Here is a 17,170-nt window from a genome sequence, read left to right as displayed (position 1 = left end):
AAAAGAGATCGAAGTGGTACGCGCATAATGGATGGCAGGCAGGTAATTTAAGAGAAAGCTATCCTCCATAGCTCGAAAAAGCAAGGCCAGACCTACTGTGGAAATTACACCGAGCAAAAGTTGCTTTGGTGGTAGAACCTATAGTACCCCATGCTTTTTGGTTGGCTTTTCGTTTTTTTTAAGCTAAAAGCACCTTCAAAAGTCCAACCAGGGGACCCTAACATGTATATAAGCTTAATTTGTAGGTATTGACCGAGCCACGTTCAGAGAACAACAAGGTTGAGAGCTAGCACACGACGAACCTGGGAAGTAACAAGATACCTCTGGCATCCGTATCCGATATGGCGATATGTGGTTGGCGCGTGACTCATGTGGCCGAATTTGAGTCGGAGGCCGGGTGGCATGGTTGCATATGCCTGCCTGGCGAACGCATCACACAGATACATGGACGAGGCCGTTGAGACAGCTAATTCCAATATTCCATGCACGGGCTGGGACCAAGGAGCTGAGCGATCGACCAGTAGCTGTTCCGCGAATATGGCAAGACCAAAGCCCAGAGCATCGCATCACGAGGGTACCTTCAGGTATACGCCCTCATCCTGGACTCCTGGCAAAAATGGTTTGCGTGATCTTAACAAATCGCGTTCATTGGGATCGAAATGGCCAGTGCCAGCGAAGAGGATCGTTCGCCGCAAGAATTTGTGCTCGTGGTGACGGCTAGAGAACTTCGAATTCGTCCGGCCGGTCTCCTTGCTGGTGGGTCGATGCTGACGACTGAATAACTGATGGATGCGTCGATACGTCAAGATTTTGTGCTTCTCTTCAGTCGTCTCGTATCGTATCCGCGCAGCTTGGAGGGCTGCTGGAAGCGAGCTTGCCACAGTGAGCAACGTGGTAAGTGTGTCATCCAAATTCAGTTTGTCTTATTAGAAACTGGGACGCTTTAGTTTCATCAGATACCGGAAAACCCACCAAAAAAGGATTAGTTAAGGCTTATGTATATATCTTCTGTCGATGAAAGACAGCGATATAGAGGTTCTTGTGGCTGCTTTTACTTTTGCTCTAAAATTTGGTTGGGCGCAGTGGTGATGAATATGATAAACAGTTGGAGATGCTCAAGAGGGCCTGGCCCAATAAGGACGTGCTGGCCCATTAAGCAAGTATATAAGTGCTAATCACTGGTCACAAATCTATTAACCTAAGGCTAATTCCCTTGCCCCTGCCGCACGCCTCCCTGGTGCTCGGGCCGCCGCAGCCACATGCACCTGCCTGGTGTGCTGCTGTAATCCTCCCTTCCGTATCAAAGGTTGATCGTGGGGATCTCCGAGTACCGTGCGGGAGAATGCTAACACACTCCGGTTCGTCGTCCCATCCCATACGTGTGGACTGCCGTAGAGGTGTCACTAGGTTGCGCACTTCGTCAGATCGTACGACTAATTCCTCGACGTTGATCGGATCGACTACTCACGCTTCATCAAGATTTCCGCTGCAACGTGCAATGAGCGAAGGTATAATTTATGATCATCTACTCGTAAGTAATCCTGTTTATGCGGTTATATTTTTGTGTGCTAGCAAGTAGCATACCGCATTTCCTAACAGTGGTACCAGAGCCGTGCTTGCGTTGTTTTGATGTGGATTAAACTTTTTGCATGATTGGTTGTAGATCAGATCATTTTGCCGAATAGCGTTACGCGCTAATTGGACTATTTTACTCCGTTCTTGCTTCCTCATTATGTGATTGGATAACTGGCCATCTTTCCAACGGCACGTGAGCGTCACGCGGCTGACCACGAGGTTGTGAGTTCGTGTCACAAAGCAGTCGATACGCGGCATGAACAGCTATGTCGGCTAGAACGTCATGTTTGTTAGCTTGCTGGTAGCATGCGAAAAATCTGTTCTATCCGTTATCGGCTGATGGGACAGATCATGTTTTAATAAAAAAAAGGGGGAGACGTTGTATCGTTTGTAGAAACGCTTAACTTATTTTTACGAGAATGATGTGATGGTATGGCCTCGAAATCATGTGATGATCTGTGTGTAACAAATTCGTGTGGTCTGCGTGTCACAAATTATTACAGCCAGGTTTATTTAGCCTACGTACCACTCCTGTGATGTAATTTATTATTTTATTTTAGCTACTAGCGTGTATTAGCTGAATTAGATTATGTAGTTCTTCGACACGAGCGAAGCGACTCGGCTACTGTCATACCTTGGAGAAGGCACCCAAGATGCAACGTCTCGACATAGGCGTGCACACTTGCGGTTGTGGACACGTGCTGATTTTCATTGGACGAAGAAAGACCATACTATCACAATAATTTGATTTGTGTGATGATTATTATTATGCACTGCCTGTGATGAGCATGATAAATCCCTCACCAAAAATTAAGATTTTATGCCCTTCCAATAGCTGCACCATTGGGGTCTTGTTAGTAGGTGATGGATCACACCAAAGCAGGGTGTCATCTTCTACCTTGATCCATTGGGTGGTGTCACACACCACGGCACAGAGTTGGTTTGCTTGACAGAGCTATCAAGTCGGACTTGGGCTTTGGGGCATAAGTGTTGGGAGTTGAGACATATGATGTCGCCCAACAAACGAGAGTTGCATTAGATGCGATTGGCAAGTGTTACCTACCTTGTTCACTATGATGCTAGCGGTGATGCCAAAGCTCACTAGTATCACATGGAATGTTGGATCTCATCCTGCATGCAACGTCGGGGGACGTTCGCACAACATAGCAGGAATCCTTTCATTAAAAGTGTTAATAAAAGAAGTGCTAACCGATGCATATCTTACTATTATAGAAAATATCGAGCGCATCAAACTTCAATCTGCGATCGATCCTAGATAGAGAAAAGCTAAACGGAACAAACTTTGTTGATTGGAATCGGAACCTGCGATCGATCCTAGATAGAGAAAAGCTAAATGGAACAAACTTTGTTGATTGGAATCAGAACTTGACAATTGTTCTCAGACAAGAAAAAAAGAGTACGTTCTCGACACGCCTTACCCAGAAGAGCCTCAGAATGTCGCGCACACAACTAGTGCATATCGTGCTTATGTGAAGCATACTGATGATGCGGTGGATGTGCAGTGTCCGATGCTTGCTTGCATGAACTCTGAGCTGCAGAAGCAATTTGAGAGCGCTAACCTATACGATATGATCGTGGGGTTACGTGGCATGTTCAAAAACCAGGCAAGGGTTGACAGGTTTAATACCTCAAAGGCCCTGTTTTGTTGCAAGCTTGCTGAAGGTGCTCTAGTCAGCCCTCATGTGATTAAGATGATTGGGTACATTGAGAGCTTGCAGAGATTGGGTTTTCCCCTCAATGACGATCTTGCCACCGATGTGATACTGCGGTCTCTACCTGTTAGCTTTGAACCATTCATCCTGAACTATCACATGAATGGTTTGTAGAAATTGCTGACTGAGTTGCATGGGATGCTTAAGATGGCAGAAGCGAGTCTTAGGAAGACTCCTGGTCATGTGATGATAGTCCAGAAGGTTAAGAAGCGTAAGCATCCAATGAAGGCTAAGAAACCTGCTGAAAGTGGGACTTCCGGGCAGACGTCCAAGGCTAAAGAAAAATAAAAGAAAGCTGGTACCTCCCCTAATGATGCTTGCTTTCACTGTGGTGCAAAGGGGTATTGGTCGAGAAATTGCAAGAAGTACTTGGAAGATAAAAGGAAGAAAGGAGGTGCGACCTCCGCTCAAGGTATTAATGTTATTGAAATTAATCTTGCTACACGTTCTAATAATGCATGGGTATTTGATACTGGTGCAATGATTCACACTTGCAAATTGTTGTAGGGGCTGAAAATAGTTAGATGCTTTGTGAGAGACGAAGTGGATTTGCACATCAGGAATGGAGCAAAGGTTGCTGAGTTGGCCGTCGGCACTTATCCATTGTCATTGCCTTCTGGATTAGTGCTAGAACTCAATAATTATTATTTGTTCCTGCATTGAATAAGAACATTATTTCCTCCTCATGTTTAGAGGATGATGCTTATGAAATAAAGAACAAGTGTTGTTCCATTTTTATGAATGGCATGTACTATGGGAGATGTCCTATTGTGAATAGGCTATACGTTCTTGATCTAGAAGATGCAGAAATTAATAGCATTAGTACTAAGAGAACTTGCGTAGATAACTCAAATCCTACTTACTTGTAGCATTGTCATTTAGGCCATATAGTCGAGAAACGCATAGAGAGGGTCCATAAAGATGGTCTTCTCGATCCTTTCAATTTTGAATCGATTGAGACATGCGAGTCGTGCCTACTTGGAAAAATGACTAAAACTCCCTTTGTTGGACAAAGCGAGAGAGCGAGCAAGTTATTAGGTCTAGTACATACAGATGTATGTGGTCCAATGAACTCGGTCGCAAGAGGTGGTTTTCAGTACTTTATCACCTTTACTGATGACTTGAGTAGATATGCCTATATCTATTTGATGAGGATAAAGGCAGAATCCTTTGAAAAGTTCAAAGAATTCCAAATTATTCCACAACTGAGTCCGCCAGGAACACCGCAGTGGAACGGTGTGTCTGAGCAGAGGAACCAAACCTTGTTGGACATGGTAAGGTCTATGATGAGTCAAGCTGATCTTCCATTGTATTTTTGGGGCTACGCACTACAGACTGTTGCGTTCACACTAAACCGTGTACCATCTAAATCTATGGAGAAGATGTCATATGAGATATGGACTAGGAAGCATCCCAGTTTGTTGTTCCTTAAGATTGCGAAGCCTACTGAAGCATTTGACGCCCACTAAACTCGAGCCCAAATTTGATAAATGTGCCTTTGTGGGGTATCCTAGGGAAACCAAAGGATACTATTTTTATAACCGTCAAGAGAACAAAGTGTTTGTTGCTCGAAACGTTGTCTTTCTTGAGAAAGAGTTTCTCTCGAAAGAAATTGGTGGGTGCACGGTGCAACTTGAAGAAATTCAAGAAACACAAGAAAATGTTTCAGTTCTCATTGATGAGGTGCAACATGATGAATCAACGATGGTCGCTGACCAACATGATGAACCTCGACCATGAAGATCAACACGAGCACGTCACGCAACTGATCAGTACATGCTACTGATTATAGGGCAGCAGGACATCCTATTGTTGGACAATGAGGAGCCTAAAACATACACAGAAGCATTGATGGGACCGGAGTAGAGATGGCTTGATGCCATGTGATCCGAGATGGAGTCCATGAGAGAGAATCAGATTTGGAACCTAGTTGATCCACCCGATGGCGTGAGAGCTGTTGAGTGTAAATGGATTTTCAAGAAAAAGATAGACACTGATGGAAAGATTCACATCTATAAGGCACGACTGGTAGCGAAAGGTTTTCATCAAATTCAAGGTGTTGACTATGATGATATATTTTTGCCCGTTGCCATGCTGAAGTCTATTCAGATCCTTCTAGCAATTGCCGCATATTATGACTATGAGATTTGGCAAATGGACGTTAAAACGGCTTTCCCTAATGTTAACCTATGTGAGGATGTGTACATGATGCAGCCTAAAGGTTTTGTCGACCAGAAAAATTCTAGAAAAGTGTGTAGATTTAGGAAGTCTATATACGGGCTAAAGCAAGCATCCCTAAGCTGGAATCTTCATTTTGATGAGGTAGTCAAATCGTTTGGCTTCTCTAAGAATAAAGAAGAGGAATGTGTTTACAAGAAATCTAGTGAGCGCACTCGTGTTTCTAATCTTGTATGTGGATGATATACTATTAATTGGGAATGACATTCTGCTTATGGAGGATGTCAAGACCTCATTGAGAAAGAGTTTCTCTATGAAGGACCTTGGAGAAGGAGCCTACATATTGGGTATAAAGATCTATAAAGATAGGTCTAAATGTTTAATTGGATTGAGCTAGAGCATGTACCTTGACAAGGTGTTGAATAGGTTCAACATGAATGGTTCCAAGAAAGGATTCATACCTATGTCACATGGTGTAACCATGAGCAAGACTCAGTGTGCGTCATCGCCTGATGAGCAAGAAGGGATGAGTCGGGTGCCATACGCTTTGGCTATTGGCTCGATCATGTATGCCATGTTGTGCATGTGCCCAAACATTTTGTATGCTCTAAGTGTTACATGCAGGTACCAATCCAACTTGGGTGATGGTCACTGGGTTGCAGTAAAAAATATCCTTAAGTACTTCCGAAGAACTAAGGATATGTTCCTAGTCTATGGAAGTTCGGAGGAGCTTGTTGTAAATGGTTACACCAATGCTAGCTTCCAAACTGACCAGGACAATAGTAAATCTCAATCGGGATATGCCTTCTGCCTCAATAGTGAGGCAGTGAGCTGGAAAAGTTCCAAGCAAGAGAAAGTTGCATATTCGACAACAGAAGCCGAGTATATTGTAGCTTCGGAAGCTATATGGATCAGAAAATTTATTTCTAAGTTGGGAGTGGTCCCTTGTTGCTCTAGTCCAATAGACCTCTATTATGACAATAGTGGTGCTATCGCAGAGGCAAAGGAGCTTAGGTCGCACCACAAGTCCAAACACATACTATGGCGATATCACCTGATTCGAGAAATCATCGATCGAGGAGATATGAAGATATGCAAGGTGCACACCAACTTGAACATTGCAGATCCGTTGACTAAGCCACTACCAAGAGCAAAGCATGAGATGCATATGAAGTCAATGGGCATGAGATGCTGGCATAACTAACTAGCACTAGTGGGAGGCTTATGATGATGTATTTCATAATGGTAGTCATAAGATGATGACATCATATCAATGTTTGTAATCTGCATTTCTCAGTGATATATTCCATGACTTTGTCATTATATGTGATTAGCGAATACGTGATTCGTTAGTGAAACTCCATGATACAATATTGACATTGTACTAAAAAGGATCCACAGCTTCCATCCGTCATGCGGGACTACGACGTAGAGATAAGCTGGTACATGTGTTGGGTGGATGATCTTGTTTCACAGGTCATGGCAATATGGGATATTGTGCCAACAATGTAGGCACGTGCTGGGAACACAGTGTTGGATAGACCCACTACGAGACACCGCAAATACACTGCTATCATGTGAGTCTTGTAACGACACGCATATTACGTCCTCTGACCTGAGATCGGTGCAGAGTCCCGGATTGTGGAGCATTGCATTTTGGAGTTGCTAAACACTATTCCGTAACTGGGTAGTTATAAAAGCAACTTTCGGATGTGGTTGAAGCAAGTCGCAGGGTGTACCAAGTCAAGAAGGAATCTGCCCCTCCCGTTTCAGGGAGAGACTCCTCTGGGCCCTCTCGATGTGATGAACTGAAAGCGCATGGCCATGCCTCGACTAAGGGTTATTCGATCAATAAATTTCTTCGCTGAGCGAGAAATGGCTAAGAATAAGGGTAGCATTTTACTCGCCTTATACTTGGCTAGGTGTCGTGTGGTAGAAGGATATAATATTGGTGAGTGTTACAGGTTATGCACAAGATATGATCTTCGTGAACCTTCGGGAGTCAGTACACCTTGCTAGAGGCCAATGCTAACTATTGATCGAAAATGGTTTCCGAGTCATGTCCGTTGGTTGCATGAACCTACAGGGTCACACACTTAAGGGATTGGAACACATGGATACTTGCATAATTAACTCTTGTGCAAGTGGGAGATTGTTGGAGATGCCCAAGAGGGCCTGGCCCAATAAGGACATGCTGGCCCATTAAGCAAGTATATAAGTGCTAATCACCAGCCACAAATCAATTAACGCCTCCCTGGTGCTTGCGCCGCCGCCGCCGCACGCACCTACCTGGTGCGCTGCTGCAGTCCTCCCTCCCGGATCAAAGGTTGATCGCGGAGATCTTCGAGTACGTGTCGTGGAGTGCTAGCACGCTCCGGTTCGTCGTTCCATCCCGTACGTGTGGACTACCGTAGAGGTGTCGCTAGGTTGCGCACTTTATCAGATCGTACGACTACTTCCTTGACATCAATCGGATCGACTACTTGCGCTTCATCAAGACTTCCACTGCAACGTGCGACGAGCGAAGGTATAATCTATGATCATCTACTCGCAAGTGATCCTGTTTAGCGGTTATATTTTTGTGTACTAGCGAGTAGCATAGCGCATTTCCTAACATAAACATGCATGGTGCGTGTGTGATTTGGAATTTGCGGTAATTAATCAGGTAAGGTTAATTCTTGATTCCCTATTTCTTTTTTTTCTAGATTCATGGCCCTATGGTGAGAATTACTTAAACGCTAGTCATATAGTACATTTTCTTTTTGGACATCAAACAACACGGAGGTCTCCTCATCTCAATGCTGAGGAAGGGTGGAGAATAGACCTTCCATCCAACGTAATATGTCTCGACACTTTTTGGACCTAGGATTAAAGGAGCTTTAGTCCCAGGTCAAACGGCCACCACCAATGATGGGAGTTTTAGTCCCGGTTGGTAATATCAACCGGGACTAAAGAATCCCCTTTAGTCCCAATTGTAACGGCTAGTAAAGACGATGGATTCTAGTGGGGCATTTAGTACTGGTTGGTGTTACCAACCGGTACTAAATGGGTGGCCTTTAGTCCTAGTTGGTGTTACCAACCGGGTCTAAACACCTCACGTATAAAAGTCAGCTTCTTCCTTCCCGAGCCCAAGCCACTCAGACCGAGAGCTTCGGGCTCCTTCTCCATGGCGACCAAGCAAGCTTAGAGAGCTGCTGCCCGATTTTTTTTCTTCAATTTCGTAGGGATTTCACTCATCCAAAGTGTTGTAAAGGTTACCTATTTCATCCTCCCTTTATTTATTGTTATTATGCTTTGATTTATGCTTTAGAGTTAGAGAAAAATGAGTTTTTTAGAATGAGGGGGAATAGAGACAATTTTTCATTTATACATGTTTTTGAGCTAGAATTTGATGGATAGCTTGCTTGTTATATATGATTCGTATTAGATAAATATCTTGATAAATATTAGGTATGGGAAAAAAACAAAGTAAATGTATTTTTAAGATATTTAGTCATTGCAATAAAATAGAGGTAAATAAATTGTAGGTGTAAGAAATAAAATTTGGTCATTGCTACAATTTTTTGGATAGTTTGCGTGTTAAATTAGTGACATGGAAATTACACCAATCAACTTAATGGTAGAATTGTGGAACAGGACAACAAAAATACACTAAAGACAACAGACGCACCATGGTGGACTTCACGGAGTCAAGAATCCTAAAATAATGGTAGAATAGAATAACTTTGAGTACACAAACTCTGGCTGAATATCATAAAAAAATCTTGAAATAGTTTTCCAAACATCTTTTGGAGCCACATTTTTATAATAGAAGTGGGGGGCCAATAGCCTATTCAGGCAGAGATTTATTGACTAATCTTGACCCATCGATTTTTTATTAGTTTTGGCTTGCTAAAATGGACCATGCTCAGTGAACAGGTCTTTTGCCTAGACAGGCTATTGAGCCACCATACTTCTATTAAGAAAATATGGCACTTGCTCCAAAAGATATTTGGATAATTATTTCAAGATTCCTTTATGATATTCGCTAGAGTATATGAACTCAAAGATCTTCTGTTCTACCATTATTTTCTGGTACTGGAGGAGTGGAGGTAACTCTCCATAGACTTTGAAGAAGATTGAGTCATGTGCAGAGATGGCTTGGAGGGCGAACATTTTGCTATGTTGTACCATTATTTTAGGATTATTGACCATGTGAAGTCCACTATGGAGTGTCTGTAATATTTAGTGTATATATATATATATATCTTTATTATTTTGTTCCAGAATTCTATCATTTTTCTTTTTGTCGACCTAGTGAATGATATGAAGGTTGATCGGTGTAATTTTCATGTGAATTGTTTTTATCTTATGAAGGTTAATTGGTGTAAATTATCAATATTGATCAAGTTCTTTATCCAATATGAAGACCTATGTCCATTTTCACGTAATACGATGCAGATGGACTGGCAATTGATGTACAATGTGGACAAACGAACCAAGGAGTTTGTTGATGGTTTGCATTATTTTCTCGAAGTGGCCAAAGCCAACAAGCCAAAGAAGGGATTCATATGTTGTCCATGCTTCCATTGCAGTAACAAGAATGACTACTCTTCCTGGGGGACTCTTCACAGCCATTTGTTTAGATATGGTTTCATGCCTAACTATTTCATTTAGACCAAGCACAGCAAAAGAGGAGTTATAATGGACGACAGCAAAGAAGAGGATTATGATAACAACATTTCGGACTGGGCTGTAGGCCTAGCTTTTGTAGATACTACAATGGGCGAGGCTGATGAAGAAGAGTTTGCAGAAGATAGCCCTATTGATGATCTTGGTCAGGTGCTACATGATGCACAGTAAGACTGCGAAACTGAAAAAAATAGAAAAGTTGCAGTATATGATAGATGATCACAAAAAATTGTTGTACCCAGATTGCAAGCAGGGGCATAAAAAGCTGGGTGCCACACTAGAAATGCTGCAATGGAAGGCAAAAAAAATGGTGTGTCCGATGGCATTTCATGGGATATCAAAATTTGTAAAGAACATGCTTCACAAGAATAATGAATTGCCGTCCACAACATATGAAATTAAATAGGTTGTTTGCCCTCTAGGATTGGATGTTCAGAAGATACACGAATGCCCTAATGACTGTATCATCTATCGTGGTGATAAATACGAGAAATTAAATGCTTGTCCTATGTGTGAAGCGTTGCGGTATAAGATCAGGTGAGATGATCCTAGTGATGTTGAGGGACAGCCTCCAAGAAGAGAGTTATCAGAAGGTGATATGGTATTTTCCTATAATACCACGTTTGAAGCGTTTATTTAGAAATAAGGCGAATGCTGAGTTGATGCGATGACACAAAGAAGAACGTAAGCAAGATGACATGCTGAGACACCCCACTAATGGGGCCTAGTGGAGATCAATTGACAGAGCATTCCCGGACTTTGAAAGTGATGCAAGGAACATGAGGTTTGGTTTAAGTATTGATGGATTCAATCCATTCGGTGAGTTGAGTAGTGGTCATAGTACTCACCCTGTGATCCTATGTATGTTTAACCTTCCTCCTTGATTGTGCATGAAGCGGAAGTTTATTATGATGCCGATACTTATCCAAGATCCAAAACAACCCAGCAACGACATTGACGTGTACCTAAGACCGTTGGTTGATGAACTTTACTGCTCTGGAAGGAAGAAGATGTACATGTGTGGGATGAGGACAAACAAGAGAGCTTTAACCTACGATCATTGTTATTCATAACCATCAATGATTGGCCTGCGCTGAGTAACCTTTCAGGATAGACAAAAAGGGATATCGAGCCTGCACCCACTGTTTAGACGACACATATAGCATATATTTGAAACACTGTAGGAAGGTCGTGTATATGTGTCGTCAATTTCTTCCTACTAACCACCCGTTAAGAAAGAAAAACTTACATTCAGTACAACGTTCCCGGTATGTATGAAGTTTGCACATTTTGTACATTCTATAACACGAATATTTCATAACTTATTTTTTTCCACTAAGTGCTTGAGACAGGAACAAGGGAATAATTTATGTGGATACTACGTCTGTGAGCACATGTACTATTTCGGGAGGGACAAGGTGATATCGGATGATATAACTGTACGTAAAATAATCCTATTAATAATTAATCGTTTTCTAACTCCTTATATTTAATTATTGGCGTAACATTCACATATTTCCAAATTATATATTAGAGAATAACTCTTGGAGAAGGAGAGGCTTTTCGCAATCCAAGAAACTCTCATAGGATTTCTGATGGACGAGGTGATAAATTCCATATAGAATTTTATTACGATGGACATTCAATAGCCGAACCGAGTAACCACGATGGGAGGATCCTTAGAATGAAGAGGACAAATTATTGTATATATAGTAATTGTATAAATATTAGTTTGATGTGTATAAACTACTAATAATTGTATATATAGTATGATGCATGCATACAATATGAGTGTATACATCATCCATGCAAGAGAGTTGACTACAAATAGTTGACAAGTCCGAGGGAATTTTGGATTCCTAATGTGATGCAAATTCTTCACATGATCTTGCTTATGATGGATCTTCCTTCAAAATATAGGAGAATTGTTGCAGGCATATTGGAAAAAGAATGGTATGTTTTGCATCTCAGCATCCCTTCCCCGATGGTTGGAAGAAGGACGTACAGCACCTCGTTTTAAGAATACCAGTTTTAGTGGCTGTCCTGTCTCAGGCACTAAATTGATTCGATCTCCACTAACTTGGCTTTGAAAGAGCCATGGAGAAAAAGAGGAATCGGTCTGATCATGTTGATAGGGTTGTGTTATTCTGTGTCATGTCAATGGTCATCATAACTATTCTCACCTTATAATACAAAAATGCAAATGTTCTTCCATATGTTTTGAATGAAATATTTTAGATTATTGAGTTCATATAAATAATACTCCCTCCATTTCAAATTACTATTCGTTTTGGTTTTTCTAGATACATAACTTTTGCTATTACGTACACATAATATATATCTAGGTGCATGTCAAAGATCATATATCTAAAAGATAAAAATGAATAGTAATTTGAGACCGAGGGAGTAGTTGTTTATTATTTTTAATTGTAAATCTCAGCAGTTGCGAGTTAGTGAAAATATTAAAAAAGGAAAAAGAAAAATTAAACAAAAAAAGGAACCTTAATCTCACACTATACTAGTGGGCTGCTCCACATGGGCCTCCTGCCTCCCGCGGGCGTCGTTGTTGTTGGGTCGAAACTTGAATGAGGCCGAAACAGAAAAAGAATCCAATTTTTCTTTTCTGTAGACGGAATTGTTTACTGCCTTCCTGAGATGGGCCGACAGAGTTAAAGGAGAAAAAAAAGCAGCGCCTATGTCAGGGCCCACTGAGACGTGTCTTATCCATCTTCCACAAGATTTTTATCGAGTTACCTTCAAATATTTGATGCACAAGATTTTTGTCGAGTTACCTTCAAATATTTGATGAGTAATGAGATCCGTCGGATCTACATCAAACCCTAGCTCCCTTCCCTCCCTCCATTGCCTGCGCCGCCGCCCTCACACAGGCCTCCTTCCCTACCGGCGTCACCACCACCCACCCCTCCCTCCCATGCCGCCGTCCACCCGTCCCTCCCCTACCACCGCCGGCCCCCCACGCGCTGGCCCCACCGCCGCAACAGCCGCCCCGCGCATACCAGTGTGCCACCGGCCCACACTACCGCCCTCGCCGGTCGTCGGAGTCGGAGAAGAATGTTGGATCAACTTTTCTTGAAAAATGTTGGTGTATTTTTGTCTAAAACTGTTGGATTCAACTGTTTCTAAAGAGATGTTAGCCCAACTTTTTTAATAAATGTTGGTTCAACTTTTTCCCGAAGAAATGTTTGTTCAACTTTTTTTTTAAATGTTGGTTCAACTTTTTAAAAAAAATGTTGTTCAATATTTTTTAGTGGGCCATCATCACATGAGATGGTTAGGAAGAAAGGGGAGGAAGAAGAAAATAAGGTTGAGATGGGCTTTTTTTAGTGGGTTATCATCACATGGGAGGGTTAGGAAGAAAGGGGAGGAAGAAGAAAATAAGGTTGAGATGGCCTTGTAGGCTGGAAGTTCCCCGTCCGCCTCGTTTCCGCGGCATCCGCACGCCGCCGGTGCGCACAGCGGCACAGGTCACCGGGGAGCGGAGGGGCGGTGAGAACCTCGGCTCGCAGTAGGGAGGGGCACGAGAAGAGGTGGCCGGTGGGAAGATGGGGTCGGCCTTGCTGCCGACGCTGCGGCAGAAGCGGGAGGTGGACGCCGCCATCCGCGACACCCTCGACAAGGTCCTCGTCCTTCGGTTCGGCCGCGCCGCCGACGCCGCCTGCCTCCATCTTGACGACATCGTGAGTGCACCCCACCTCCCCCTCCCTCCACAGCGCCCCCTCCGTGAGCTATTGTTAAGCTGAGCTGCCCTTCCCCTCTCACGAACTATCGTGTTGCCCTCGCCTTTTACTACCGCAGCTAGTCCCGCGCGGCGATTTTTGACTGAATCGGTGTTTGTTAGATCTGGAGTTCGCTGTTCCTTGCTGTTTGCTTGGATTAGTTACAATTGGATTTGGATTTTGTTGCCACTGACGGAATTGGTTGGTTAATCAAAGCGGATCTGTTCGAGCAGTAGGTTAAGCCGTTAAGCTGAAGAATTTCTCCTCCAAAACTAACAGTAAAAATAGAAGTCTAACGTTATTGTGGAAGATAAAATGCAGGGAAAAGTGTACGCTGTGCTGAGTGCATCAACACACAAGCAAGCACAAGTTACTTTTTTTGTATTTCCTGTTGTGAGTGTCAGCAAGTCATCGCATATCTTGGTGTGACCAAGATCGAAATATTACTAAGGAAAACACCACGGGAAGGGCTACCTCAGCTTGCAAATCCTTTGGTTATCTACAAACAAATTCCAAATAATGCCTTTCTGCAACTTTGTATCTCAACCCTGCAAAATTAGTTGCTGTTAAATCTGAAACCAAGCAATAGTTGTACAATAAACATATTAGATACCAAGGAAAGGAGAAATATGTAGCACACATCTTTCTTTAGTGATCCAGTAACCCTGCAAAATTAGTTGCTGTTAAATCTGAAACCAAGCAATAGTTGTACAATAAACATATTAGATACCAAGGAATGGAGGAATATGTAGCAGACATCTTTCTTTAGTCATCCAGTATAATACCTGATGCCTTCAATCTCATTTCTTCAGTAAGATATTGTATCTGTACATATTTTTACAGTAGATGCCTTTTATCCCCATCATTTTCCTATGTTAAGTGTATGACCTCTGTATGTCAGTTCTCATCTTTTTTCATTCACCATATTTTAACAGCTTGCTAAATCTTCTTGGGACATATCCAAGTTTGCTTCAGTAGCATTGGTTGATATGGATTCTGAGGAGATTCAAGTTTACATTGACTATTTTGATATTACTTTGGTTCCAGCAACCATTTTTTTCTTCAATGCCCATCACATGAAGATGGATTCAGGGTAGGATCTACTTTACACTTAAATCATTATGCCATGAAGCCTTTTCTTTCAGATTCTACTTTTTTGAACATATGAGCTCATAATGGAATTGGAATGAAGCTTCACTTGTGCTATTCTGGCATACGAATTCTTGCATTAACCTCCTGTCAGTTTAATTTCACATATTATGCACTCATGTTGAGCAAAGCATGTTTTGTAATAATTATTGGCCATATGTACCTGGATGTTGCACATCTTGGGTTGAATTTGAAGTGTATGTTTTTGAAAGCATGATATCATTTATGTTAGCTACTTAAGTATGGTATGTCACACAGTGCTATATTGTTTTCCCATGCCATGGATATCTAACATAAATGAACTTTCTGGTGCCACATATATTGGAAGCATTAGCATTTGGAGGCTAAGGAATAGGGTCACTAGTAAAGAAGTAGAATGTCCGAATGTGGAAAATATGGGGTGAATCCGTGAATATTAAAGAATTAGATGGTAAAAAACAAATAACTAGTTTATGATGATGTGTTTTAAAGGGCTTGAGGATGCGCAAGTTGAAATGACAATCTAAAGTTAAAATGATGTCTGATTAAGATAGAATAATGACTATTGAATTATTTGTAAATGTTTGCATACAACATTCATATAGCTACTTACAGAAATATAGTTTTGAAATATATTACATTTATGACAAGCTAATTAGTTTTGAACTAACTATCTTGTCCTAAACACTTTAAAACATGGAGGACTGAGTTGTGAACCACCTTTGTTCTTCCTTATTTAGTATACATTCATGAGTCTAATATTTTATTTGTAATATAAAGAGGATTCATATTAATACTCACCAGCAAGGATAATTATTTTCTCCTCACCATAGTTAACAACAACAAATCCATTTTAGTCCCAAGCAAGTTGGTGTTGGCAAGAGATGAAACCCAACATGAGCCATTAACATCTCACAGTTGTTGTTTTCTCCTCACTGTCTCCTATTTTTATTCTGTGCTATACCCTAGCTGCAACAGGAATATAACAAGCTTATTATAACATATCTACAGGACACCTGATCATACAAAGTGGATAGGCTCTTTTAGCAGCAAGCAAGACTTCATTGATGTAGTTGAGGTGCGTATACCACTAGTTCTTCAGTTGTCTCTGACTAGAATGCATTTTCTTCGAGAATTCTGTGCAAACTAAAAAAAATAAAGAAGTGTGCCTATTTTTTAATTGTGCCAACGAGAAATGCAGATTACTCCACCAATTAAATCCACTGTCATGGATCCATTTAAAGATAAGTGTAAATATTGACAAGTGTCAGATTAGAAAGCTCTGAAAATATTTGAAATAAACGATGTTTCTATTCTGATACAGCATTTCTTCAAATTAGTTCAATTTTGTAATGCTTGACAGTGGTTTATGGCTTAAAGTACCAAATGTGTATTGTTAGTATTCCATCGTCCTTTTCTTTCTGTATCTACGACAGTTCCGAATATTCAAGGTCCTCAACGCCAGAAAACCAAGCAACCAACCTAATAGATCAATTTGAGTTCTGCTGAAAGACTTCTCAACTTGCCCTAACATGTTCACTTAAGTTGAGCAGATGTCATAGGTTAGGTAGAAAGGTAAGTTGGGCTCACAAGTACCCAGAAAACATTGAATTAATGATTAAGCAAAACTAACATGCTTTACTCGATGGTGCTAAGTCTTCATGGCTTTGTTCTTGGAGATTGAAGTAATTTGTGATGCCACTGTTTTGATCACCTTGTCCCTGATTTATGATACCCCTGTAACCACGGTATTTATTGACTCCATCTGATCTTGGAGTCACTAGTCAATATTCTACTTTTTGTAACCACGGCATCACTTATCTGCTATTAAGTCTAATCTTTCCAATAAATGTAGAGTACCACTTTATGTATAATGGAAACTCCTCTTTGACTGACAAAATTCTTTGCAGACTAACTTAATTTATCTGTGCTATTCAATATATGGCAGCATAACTTCACTCAAGTCGTCCTATAGGAATTATTCCATAGCTTGCCGTGAGTGGAGGAATAACATAGGGCAGCCATGGTACCTAAACTCGATGGTGGATGTGCTAAACTTAAAGAAAACTCTTTGGCAAGCTTATTAGGGACAACTCAGATTATCCAAGAGGCTATGCAACAACTACATTAGGTGGCAATGGGCACGGC

The 17,170-nt window shown here is 41.5% G+C and overlaps 1 protein-coding gene across 1 annotated transcript in view; it reads left to right on the top strand.

Annotated features, from left to right (window-relative positions):
• Window positions 1-13,510: 13,510 nt before the first annotated feature.
• Window positions 13,511-17,170, top strand: part of LOC101759558 (thioredoxin-like protein 4B) — a gene marked incomplete in the record, with an annotated part of 4,383 nt that continues 723 nt past the window's right edge. Inside the window, 3 exon segments of the mRNA XM_004979126.4 lie at window positions 13,511-13,855; window positions 14,830-14,987; window positions 16,034-16,100. Coding sequence (XP_004979183.2) covers window positions 13,721-13,855; window positions 14,830-14,987; window positions 16,034-16,100 — 360 coding nt within the window.

Source organism: Setaria italica, chromosome VIII, assembly GCF_000263155.2.
Source record: "Setaria italica strain Yugu1 chromosome VIII, Setaria_italica_v2.0, whole genome shotgun sequence".
NCBI lineage: Eukaryota > Viridiplantae > Streptophyta > Magnoliopsida > Poales > Poaceae > Setaria > Setaria italica.
This window is presented reverse-complemented; position numbering and strand designations above follow the sequence as displayed.